This window comes from Dermacentor variabilis, chromosome 11, assembly GCF_050947875.1.
Source record: "Dermacentor variabilis isolate Ectoservices chromosome 11, ASM5094787v1, whole genome shotgun sequence".
In the NCBI taxonomy this organism is placed as follows: domain Eukaryota; kingdom Metazoa; phylum Arthropoda; class Arachnida; order Ixodida; family Ixodidae; genus Dermacentor; species Dermacentor variabilis.
The window spans coordinates 94,692,915-94,704,993 of record NC_134578.1 but is presented as its reverse complement, the minus strand read 5'-3'; the positions used below and the strand labels follow the sequence as shown (position 1 = coordinate 94,704,993).

Here is a 12,079-nt window from a genome sequence, read left to right as displayed (position 1 = left end):
GGTCTTGGGCGACGTTGGTGTTGTATTCATGGTCCGGGCTTCGTTGGTGGCCATGGTGGGGGTGTTCCGCACGTGAACCTATGTATGTGAGGGATGACAGCAGCCTTTCTTTTCCTCATGTATGTGCTTGTGCCATTCACCTGCTCCGAACTGCTTTCCTGTGCCTTTCTAAGCAATCCTTTTGCGACTGACACTAGCAAGTGGCTCGGGTAACCAGCGCTGCTTAAAGGGACGCTGAAACGATTTTGACGATCTTGTACATATGTGCTGAGTAGTCAGAGTAGGTCCCTCGGATCATGAATGGACGCATCGAAGTGTTACGCGTAAAGCGTGTAATTAATTATAAGGTTTTAAAAATGCACATGGCTGTCGATCTGGAGACATGGCTGTCGATCTGGAAATGCACATGGCTGGAATTTTCAGCCGCCCCTACTCGTATGACGTGAATCACCCAATTGACGTCAGTATGGCGAGCTATCCGATTGGCTGCCGAGGGCGCGTCACAGATAATTTTTCCACCATTATGGGGAAGAAATTATGTTCGTAATAGTTGGAAGGGCAATTAATTATTTAATTATTAAATATTTTTAATTAATTGATAAACACACAGAGGGAACCAATTCTCCTGCGAAGCAGTTAAGGGCATGTTCTCTACACGACGGTCTTATTGTGTAGGCACAAAAGCGTGTGTCCGTGTTCAGACACATCCCCAAGATCAGCCCACGTATGGGAAGTGCAATGCCAGGTCGAACTGCGGTGGAAGTGAAGCAGGCGTTAAGCACTTCCCATACGTGGGCCGATCCCTAAGACAGTGCAATGCCGTGCCTACCCGCGGCGGAGGTGCAGTTCGCCTTTAAAGGGAACCTGAAAGCTTTTCCAGAAAAAATGAGTGAAGAGCAGTACGCCGTGGTTTTCAACCCTCTGAATTCGAATATCGCATCGAAATTGAGCGAAAGAAAGCGCAATCATATTTTATTTCGATGAAAAGTGCAGCAGCAGACACGCCCAGCTCGCGCGCTTCGTTTCTGCCTGTGATTGGTCGGGCGCCTCGTGACGTCAACAATGGTGTTCGTCCGGACCGACTGCTGCCGCTACACACGAAGCACGGTGCAAAGTAGTTTGGTGGTGTTTTGCTGAGACGGTCATGGAAATTTTCGAGAGCTTGCGTTTCTCTGAGGAGTTCAGCGTTAAGTCCAAACTCTACGAGAGCGATTTTGCGCGCGACGGTGACGGGCGACGGCTTCGAGCGACAAAACGGGCCGTCGCTTGAACAAATCGCTCGGTGTTGTCACTCGATCGCTCGTTTCTAGAAATCTAGAATTCGTCGCCCGGAAATTCTATGAGCGACTAGCTAATTGCGCAAAGCCGAAACTGGATGTACATAACTCAAATACTACTGTTTGTCGCACGGAACGAGCAAACTATTGAATTTTACACGTGCAAGAATAACAACCTAGTGCAAGACCTTGAGAAATATTTTATGCTCCTTCTTCAGTAAAATACATAAACTTAAATTGATAAAGCATGCGTCACGCTAGTTTCGGCGCGTATATTGCTGCCCTCATACCGGGAAGTCGTCGCTCAAAGCCGTCGCTCGTGTGGAGTTCGGCTTGCAGACGACGAGTGAACGCGACAGCCATCGCCTCGCTTGTAGCGCTGTCGCTGTCGCGTGCAAGATCACTTGTAAGGGGTTAATACTTGTACATACTACACGTACGTACGTACTTGTACATACTACATGTACGAGCCGATTGCGAAGAGCCGGCCTCTCCAAGAAGCAAAAAATGCTGGTGCAAGCACTGCTTTGCACGTGAACAAAGGCGAAGTGTTGGCGAGTATGTTTTTTGCTAAGCTGCATTCAGTGTTCCAGTGAGTACGTTTCCGGGCAAACAACTGTAGTGTTATGTTCCTGCATGCCTACTCGTAGAACGTAAGCGGTGATGCGATATTCAGCATTTGTGCGCTGCCCCAAAGCTGTCGGCAATCTACACAGACTGTTTAAACGCGGGAAAAGTTTAACGGCTGTTGTAGCACGTGTAGTATAGAACCTTCATCAGCGCGCCATCCGCAGGCTACTCGTAACCGGTGAATTCTGTCGGCTACGTGAGATGGTCGGTTTATTATGTGTGCGAGAGAAGGGGGAGCGCAGCGTCTTGGCGTGAGAAGGCTTTCCAACACATGTAAACTTTACGCTTGCACTGCGTTATGGTAGCTGCATGCAGGCTGTTTCACAACACACGTGCGAATAGAAAATTCGCAGCGCTTGGCGATGAAACCTGCGTCAAGGGTGCGCGATAAACATGCAGCTTCCGTTCAGCGTGCTATTTTTTTTTTTTTTGAGGAGAACCCAAAGCACGCATTATTGATAAACTCCGGTAGTAATCGTCACGGAAGTGATTAGACCACAACACTTGTTCTTGAGCGCTTGAAGTTGTTTCGCTTCACAGCAGCCTCCCACTTAGCTGAAAGCTTCTTGTCTTGCAGGAACTAATCGAACATCGGAACATCGTCGTGGCCGCTGGTGTTCGTTCAAGCGTAGGTTGAACGAACAGCCGGCATGATCGGCCTACAAGTTCAATTGATGCTGCGCACGTCAACTACCACTCCTATATGCACACAAATAAAGGAATGTAGGGTCGAGCGAAGCAGATTAGGACGGAACGCACGCAGAAATAAGCCCGGTCAGGCACGGTCGCAGAGACTGTGAAGGAGTGGAACACCAGTGTTGACGTCACTAAGCCGCGGTTTCTGGTCTCCGCTCGCATCTTCAGCGTCAGCAAGCAGCGCGCGGCGCTCGACGGGGGGCGGAGCTACAGCGCAATTTTAACCTGCGATTGCGTCGCTCCTAAGTGAAAAATCCCCCCAAAAATTTTACCTTCATGGTTTATAAGGTTCCCGCATCCGTATATGAGCGTCTTATTGAATTCGACAGACTCTTCAGCTTCCCTTTAAGGTGCGCATAAACACAGTTGCGCTGGTCATACTCCACGGAGTGGAAGCACACTAAGTTTTTAACAACCGATACAATCGGCGTGGCAAACTCACTAATGGAAACTTTGTTAATGACGCCTATCGCCTCTAACTGTCGCAGTTCTTCCTCCACTGCCGAACGTAATGCGTAGGGCCCGTTTAGAGCTTTGAGGAAGTTGGACGGTTTTCCTTAAGAAACAGGCCTGCTTGCTCACCATCTATCTCGCTAAGGGTGTCGGCAGAAGTGGTGCTGCATTTGTAGATGAGTCCAGTCGCTTTCCGTGGCGCTCTTGGCTTTCGTCAGGGTGCGAATCGTTGCATAGCTTGTGTGAACCGCAAATTTCGCGCTAGTGCAAAGGAAAACTTTCGGGCCATTCGTACCTTGTAGAGCTGGTCCGACGTAGTCTAGGACGTACAACTGAAGGTCACCGACTTGGTCTTTGTACCGCAAAGCAGCTTTCAAGACGCCGTATGGCTGGACAACTTTTCCTCTGTACGTTTTCAGTCGTAGTTATGTTGGTTCCAGTTTCAAAGGTGGCCTAAGCTTGTTGAACTGTTGCTGTGACACCGCAGACACTGTAGCATCTGTGTTTAACTCCGTACGGAAATGCACACCATGAATTTGGACTTCGACGTTGATGGGACGCCAGGTTTTCTGAGACGGCATCTGTATTTTACCCATGTCGTCGCTTTGAAGAGTGCGCATTCACTTCCCGTGACTCTTGGGCTTCTGCTGAGGTCCACGACAGGCACGCTGAATGCGACCCTTCTTGCCGCAGTTAGTGCACTTATCAGCGATATGCGGACATGCGCAGGGAAAATGATTGTCAGAGCCGCAGCAGTAACACTCGCAAAAGCGCTTCCTCTTCGTTTTATCTTCAGTGCTCATTTTCTGAAGTTCCTCGCCAGCTTCTTTCGCGTGCGTTCCCTTACCGTTTTTCTTATATTCTTCCAGAGCAAGTGCTGGCGTAAGAGAACTCGAGATTGTCAGCTTTTTATCTTCTGCAAGCAAGTATCGCATAAAGCCGGTACGGAATAAATCGCACACAAACCTGTCTCGGAGCAATTCATCCAAAAAGGTGTCCATTCCACATGTTTCAGGGAGTTTTCTGAGCTCGGCTACATACCGATGGATACCTTCATGTTGCCGCTGATGTATTCTGTGAAATTTTGCTCGCTCTCCAATCGCAGACACTCTCGGAGTGAAGTGATTGCGAAGCACTTCTCTTAGTTCTCTTAGTTGATTAAACGTCTTTTCCGATGGCTGATCTGGTGTAGTCAGGGACTGAAAAAGGCTGTACAACTTCGGCCCAATGATACTTAACAAACCGTGCACTTTCGGGTCTTCCGGAACTTTATTCCCCACAGTGAAGGAAATTAGGCGTTCTTCGTAAGATAGCCAGTTACACACAGTTTCGTCCCCGACTAGAAGTGACCTTTGAAATGCCATGCGACGGGAGGATTAGATACCTTGACATCAAGTTTGTGTTGCCGATAACAAAACCTGCTGGCGTTACGAACCTAGGGCAAGTAAGCCACGTTTACCGCTTCAATCTGCGCATACAAAGCTGGTGAAGAGGGGAATCGCAAATATGTGTTTCAGTGAAGCACTGAAGAGGTCGTGCCGGCACTTTAATGCAGGATAGCTTCGGACGGTAAGCCCCCCATTTAAAGCACCGCTGAAACGGTTCGGACAAATTTTGTAGACGCATAGGGTACAAAGGATAAGTTAATCATTCGCACCACAATTAGTGTGAAATATCGCATATTAAGAGACCTACGGATTATTACAAGTGACCCTCCTCCATAGTCATTCATTTTGTCCTCAACTCGTTCGCCGAGTGATCGGGGCTAAGCTCCGCCTTCACGGGCTCTGCGTTATGATGGCACGTCATATCGTCGACTTCCGGTCTTCTAGGAGCGAGCGTGAGAAGCCTCTCCAAGCTCTCCGGCAGCTGTTGGCAGTCGACCCCAAGCGAGAGCTATCGAAGCAGCGTGCTTTGCGAGCGTTCTGTCGCAGCGCCGAACGTATCTGGTATTCCGGAAACCACAGGCGAGCTCGACATTTCGACGGAACGGTGGAGGCATAAACTCAAGCTAGCTAACGAAGGAACCTTACCGTAGACGTACCTGAGCTTCTGATCGGTCTGCACGGTCCAGCCACCAGATGGCGCAGAGCTTAACCAGCCAAACAAAGAGCTAATATTGCTCTAGCCAAGTGTAAAACATTTTAATCATTTACAAGAACAACGCGTTAACAATCATAATCCAGCGAAAAATTTACATCAGCAGCGAATACGAATACATTTCGTTACTACTACTGTGTGTGCTTGAGATCTGGCCCAACAGGTGGCTGCACCTTGCAGACCATTAACATGTGCACGTCTGCTCATGCCGTGAACGACACGGTCAAACGGCCAGGCCCTGTTGCCTTGCGCTTGCGTTTACCCTGCTATCGGTCTCGCGAAACGCTATTGCGTTAGTGATCTTCGGGTGTAAAGTGACCGCCGTAAACGCGCAAATCCCGGCGCCGATCGGATATAGCGGAAGTCCGATGCGTTGCAGCCTGTCCGCTCGTCTGCTGCCTTGCAGATGGACGTGATGTCGCCGCTTTACATACGGCCAGTCGCTACGTTTGCAGTCCACAAGGCAAAAAAGTCGAATCATAGTGCTCGCGAAAGACCCACTCTGACCGCGGAGATCTCGTCAAAATGGAGCACGTTGTAACAAAAGCACCAGACGCATGCTGTGTTCCGGAAGTGCTTAAGTGTAGTGAGAAATTGTTCTTGTGCACTCTCTTTGTGTTAGTTTCTTTTTATAGAAAAAAAATTAGTTAATGACGACGACGAACGCGGCAGCACTGGCACGAGAGCCTTCGCGCTGTAACGCCGAGGGGCGCCAACGAGCCATGTGTGGAAGACGACGACGCTGGAGCCTATCAGATGATGATAGTTTTTGCGTTAACACACGGACACGATCGTGGGTGATAGTAGCCCTTAACTGCTTCGCTGCAAAAGGGCCGGACAATACGTGTGTGTGTGCGGAGATTTTAAGACAACGTTTAACCCTGTTCTAGACGCAGAGAAGTGTCCCCTACCTAGTCTGAATGAGATATTAGCTGCGCTAGCGATAGGGCTGTACTTTTCGAAGCGGCATCTAAATAGGGCATACTAACAGGTGGAACTGTCGGAAGAATCTAAAAAGCTGCTCACATTCAATACGCATAAAGTACTGTTCGCTGTAAACAAAGTGCCCTTCGGAGTCGCCTCGGCAGCAGGGTTGTTCCAGCGCATTATGGATAACATCTTGAAAGGTCTACCAGGAGCGATATGTTATCTGGACGATATTCCTCTGACAGGAGCTACAACTGAAGAGCACGTCGAGAATCCTGAAGCAGTGTTCCAAACAACGGCGCGAAAAGGTGTCCGAGTTAGGTGCCACAAATGCGAGTTTTTCAAGGAAAGCCTTTAGTATCTTGGGCATCTCATCAGTAAGACGGGAGCCAAACGAACTAACTGAAAAGTTAAAACTCTTCTGAAAAACCTAACGCCTACTAAGATAGCACAGCTGCGTTCACTGCTTTCACTCATTAAATTCTATGGCACGTTTACTGCGCAATTGGCAATGCTTGCTAAAACCTTCTACAGATTGGTACAGAAGGAGGTCTGCTGGTCCTGGGACCGGAAATGTGAGGGCGCATTTCGAGCTACCAAAGCAGTGCTGTCATCAACCGAAGTTGTTGCCCAATACCACCTGGACCTCCCGCTACTGCTGTCGTGCGATGCGTCTCCGTACGGTCTCGGTGGCGTGTTATCGCGCGTTATGGAAGAAGGCACCGTAAGACCAATTCCTTACGCTTCTCGGACACTATGAAAGGTAGAAGAAGAGTATAGCCAGATTGAAAAGGAAGCGCTTGCCTTTATCTTTGGCATCAAATAATTTCATTTTAAAGTTTATGGCCGATAATTTATGTGAATCACTTACCATTATTCGTCAGAAGCCTTTCTTCGGCAGAAAAGCGGCCTACCGGCCAGAGTTGCCACAAGGCTTCACCGGTGAACTGTAACACCTTCAGCTTACACGCCCGACCTTGTCTACTGAAAGCCAGCCGACAACGTGGACGCGAACTACTTTTCGCGACTGCATCTAGCGACAAGTGAGGAAGAGAACAGTTCGAGTGAGACATTTTATACGCTTCCCTTAGCATCTCTTCCTGCCACAAGCAGAGATCGCGTGCGACACAGCCCATGATCCTGTTCTCAGCCTTGTCTTGGACTTGACCAGGAAGCGGTGCCCTTCGCATGTTGATGAGATAGTGTTCAAACCCTACTTCGCGAGATGCAGTGAACTGACTATCCACGAAGGGTGGCTGATGCATGGAATGCGAGTGGTCGTGTCATCAAAGCTGCAACATCTAGTCTTGGAGGAGATACACCAGGGACACCTAGGGATTGTGCAGAGTAAGGAACTCGCCCGAGGCTACGTGTGGGGGTCATCCGTGGAAAAAGATGTCGACAACCATGTGAGAGAGTGCATGTTATGCCTGCAGCAGCGCAACAGGCCGCAAAGAGAGAGAGAGAGAGAAAGGCAAAGGAAAGAGAGGGAGATTAACCAGAGATTATCTCCGGTTGGCTACCTTGTACCGGGAGAGGAAGCAAACGGATGCGAGAAAGTGTGGGAGAGGAAAATAACACGCACACACACACGCACACACACACGCACATACACACGCACACACACACACGCACGCACACACACACGCACACACACACACACTATGCAGAACTGTCTCTGTAGGCACTGTCACACAGTCTGCGAAGGCGTTCCTAGTGTTACGCAGTGTCACCGTCCAATGCTACGTCACACCGTGTACAGCCGCAATTTGTCACAAAGTCCCGTGTTTTTTTAGCAACGCATAAGCGCCTTCATAGTGGATGATGCTGTTGTTTGCGTAGGGAAGCTTCCAAGTATGTTGCTTTCCGTTGTTGGACCCTTGTCCAGTAGGTCTAGGGTGTTTGATAGGGCTGCCCTTTGCGGGTTTAAACGAGGGCACTCACAAAGGAGTTGCGCGATTGCTTCGTTGCACCTACAGAAGTCACAAACTGGGCTGTTGGCCATCCCGATAAGCAAAGAGTACGCATTTGAATATGCTACTCGAAGCCCTAGACGGACTATAGGAGGATGTAGTTACGTCGTCGAAGGTCGGTCGGAATACCGAACTGTAAATTAGGGTCCAGAGTGTGAAGTCGCGCACTTGTGAATTCGGATGAATTCAAATGAGCTAATGTTAGGTCAGGCGCAAGTGTGGCAAGAGGAATGGCAACACAGTTGACGCCATCATGGGTAGATCGGGTAACTGTGTCCGCTCGATAATTACTACGTATGCCGCAGTGACTAGGCAACCACTAATATATTAAATCGTGTCCGTCGTCAACTATGTGATGGTGGACTTCTCTGATCTCTGCGACGAGCTGCTCACGTGATCCATGCTGCAGTGCTGAGAGTAAATTCTGTAGGGCTGCCTTGAAATCACAGAAAATTGACCATGCATGGGGTTGTACCCCCTGAATGAAACGAAGAGCCGCACGCAAGGCTACCATATCAGCAGGTGTGTTTGATGACACATGTGACGTTTTTAGCTGCATTTTGAGGGATATCGCTGGTGTCACCGCAGCGGCAGCTGAACTTGTACCTATGACTGGGCCATCGATGTAAACATGCACGCGGCCACTGCGTACGGGGCTAATGTCGCACGAGGTCAAGGGGCAGGTACCCAACGAACCCTGTACGTGGAGGCGACACAAGTACCATTTTCTACGAGCCTCTGCTGCGACAGCGGCGTCCCCATTTGCGGTGGAGGAGGAGACCGAAGTTCGTGATCCAGCCTTTGCAGTTCGTCCGTCAGCATCAGCCCCTCTCTCTGAAACTAGACCTGCACCCATGGTCGACGGGAACAGCACTACGAGGTAGTACCCGCAACGAGTTAGGAAGCCACCTGACCGATACTAGCCATCCTGACCCCCCAAATTGGGGTGGAGAAAGTGATGCGATCCGCCGCAGTTTCTTACCACCGTGATAAATGACGCGCAAGGTGACGTCAGCAGAAGCTCTACAAATAGCGGGCACCTGCGTGAGCGCAGCGAGACAGCATTCTAGCGGCCGCCCAATAAAGTACTGCGCAGCCTTCTCAACGCTTGTCTCATTCGACAGCCCGCGAACACCCCACATTAAATTCCCCGTGCTGTGGCATTGCCAGGGAAGGGCTGACGGAGCTTCCGATGAGCCGAAATTGTCCCGGCCGGCGCCCGGAAGAATTTTACGCATGACACATCGCCGATGAACAAACGTGCATATCCTTCGAACTCACGCCCTAGACAATGAGAACACGGTACACGCGTAATGGCAGACCAACGGCCTGCTCAAGGTAATAGCTGTGTTATTGTGCACCAGGCGTGGGAAACTTAACTGAGAATAATGGAACCCTAGAGCCCCGCCCTCTCGCAAAAAGAATTCTACCTGCGCGCCTGGCCCCCTATTGCGGAAAACCCGGTGGCCGGCGTTAAAATGCGATGGTGTAGCAAAACACACGTGAACAAGTGATGACGTCAAATTCCCGGAGCTGGAGCTGCCGCGGCTCGCACTGCAAAACACCACGGTAAACAGCCACGGCGTCGGACGGACGCCATGGCCCATACTGCAAAAATTGATTTTGCCGAATTTCAGAACTGCGTTGACCACGTTGAAAACCGACCTACCCCCTCGTAATATCGACTTCGCCAATCGAAAAATTTGTGTAACCCCCACTTAAAATTGGCTTTGTTCTATTCGAGCACATGTCTAAGCGAAAAATTTCGCACGGAACAGTGACACTGCTTTCGCATTCAATGTACGTAAGCAGATTTAAATGCCTCTGTAACCTTTACTTTGCTCCGAAATTGTCAAATGGCCCATTCAACTAAAAGGCCGACGTCTATTGCCGACAGCAGAGAAGCTACAGACATATTCCCCTTAGCTACATTCCAACTTCACGAGCGCGCCTCGACAGAGCAGTGCGGGCGAAAGGGGCCACCAGCCCGCCAGGTCTTGCGTAAGAGGAGAGGTCATGGGCGGGAGACAACGGCACTCGCGGTTTCACTGTCTGAAGACCGAGTGAGCCCAGGTGAAGCCAAATGAAAACGCACCAATCGTCAAGACTCGCTCGCTTGCTCCGCGAGGAGTTCGCATCTATACTTCGTTTTACAAACTGTTTGCAGCGCTGTGGAAGGCACGGGCTCCTTAGCCAATCAGGGCTGCAGGAGCACAGCAAGTAGTCCGTCAAATGTTCCAGCAGTTTACAACTTGATTTAAAACATGTTATGTGATAACTGTATTTGGAATTCGGCGATTGGGAGGACCGGGCCTGGGGCCACCTAAAATTTTAAAGCGTTTGGAGTGACAATTTTAAAATATAGAAAGCACTGTCAATCAATCGCGAAACTAGTAGCAATAAACCGCATGAACACAGCTCCTCGGAGGCATGTTACAAGTTGAAGATGCATCGCCTTTCGGCAACATGGCGTCACCCTATTTGGCTGTGTCCTCTGGGAGCCGTCCGTCGAAGGTGCGCTGTTTCCGCAAGCTGGTGAAGCAGATTGCACTAAACGTTCTTGATGGGTTTCGCGTCGACTGCGGAGGCAGTTCGAGCTTGAAATCGATTATCAAGAGGACTGCAAAACTCACCCAGGTGAGTGAGCGAATACTCTACGAGTGGACAACGGAGGCGAAACAGGTGGGCAAAGTGTTGTCACCGAAAAAGCATTGTGGTGAAAAAGCCTGTGAGTGGACAAGAAAGCTGGACGATTTTAACCTGAGCTTGTTGCGAAGGGTTGTGGACAACGTCTTCAAGAGAGGGGAGATTCCGACTCTCGCCAAGGTGGTGCAGCGTTTGAAAGAGGACGACACGTTACCGACTGCGTCCACAGCAGCGCTGAAAAGGATGCTGAAGATGCTCGGCTTCTGACAGAAGCAGTGGTCTCAGAATGCACTGCTGATGGAAGCGACGCACATCGTGCAGTGTCGCCGCCGGTACCTGCGCCTGATAGCGGTGCTGCGATGGCAGGGTAGGCCAATTTTTTTTTCACCGATGAAACGTGGGTCAACGCTGGCCACACGAGTAGTCGGGTGTGGATTGATGGTGCCATCCAGTCTGCGCACGAAACAGTTCGTTCCGGACTCTCGATTGGTCTTCAGACCCCCAGTGGCAAAGTCGGCAGACTGACGTATTGCGGCAAAGAACGCGGTTTTGTCGAAGGCGCTGCGGAAGTCTTGCGACCTAAGAAGAGCTCGGGCGACTACCACGACGAGATGTACGGAAACCCCTACGAAAAGTGGTTCTCACAAAAGCTTCTTCCACAACTATCACCAGGTAGTGTTATCGTCATGGGTAACCCGTCATATCATTCTGTGAAGCAGGATAAAGTGCCGCACATCAACAGCCCCAAAAAGGCCATACAGGCATGGCTGTCGGGAAAAGGTGCTGCGTGGAGTTGCGACATGGTGAAAGTGGAGCTCATTAAGCGTTTCGACTGCTTAAGCACAGACGGGGACCGATACCGTGTGGACTGCATCGCTGAAGCTGCTGGTCGCCTCGTTCTGCACCTGCCACCCTATCATTCCCAACTGAACCATATAGAGCTTGTTTGGGGCGACGTCAGTGGCTTCGCGGCGAGTAAAAATAAGACATCTAACCTTCAATACTTGGAGCCTCTGGTTTGGCAAGGCACTGCGCAAGGGACTGCTGACAAGTGGAAGAACTATGTGGAGCATGTGCTTAGTCAGGAAGATGAGATGTGAAATCTGTACCACATAATCGACGATGCTGTTCAACAAGGTCCTGCTGTTGTGATCAACCGCAGGATTAATTCTCGCTGCTTAATTTCTCTCGCCGGATTAATTTTCGCTGCTTCTGTGTGGAAAAAGAAACGGGGCCAGTCCTTTTGGAAAGGGCGGTGCCCATCCCAAAAGAAAAGAAAAAGATCAAAAAGATATTACCACCATCTGCTACAAAAATAACAAGCTTAATATTAGTACGCTTTGTTTAACGTAGACGGAGTCACCTGTCATTAATATC

The 12,079-nt window shown here is 49.9% G+C and overlaps 1 protein-coding gene across 1 annotated transcript; it reads left to right on the top strand.

Moving 5' to 3' along the window:
• Window positions 1–11,388: 11,388 nt before the first annotated feature.
• LOC142563382 (uncharacterized) lies at window positions 11,389–11,802 on the top strand. Its single transcript, XM_075673940.1, has one exon. The coding sequence runs from the start codon at window positions 11,389–11,391 to the stop codon at window positions 11,800–11,802; it is 414 nt and encodes a 137-aa protein (XP_075530055.1).
• The last annotated feature ends 277 nt before the right edge of the window (window positions 11,803–12,079 follow it).

Excerpts from the sequence above, each read along its gene's own strand:
- LOC142563382 (XM_075673940.1), top strand. The coding sequence starts at position 11,389 with ATGGGTAACCCGTCATATCATTCTGTGAAGCAGGATAAAGTGCCGCAC.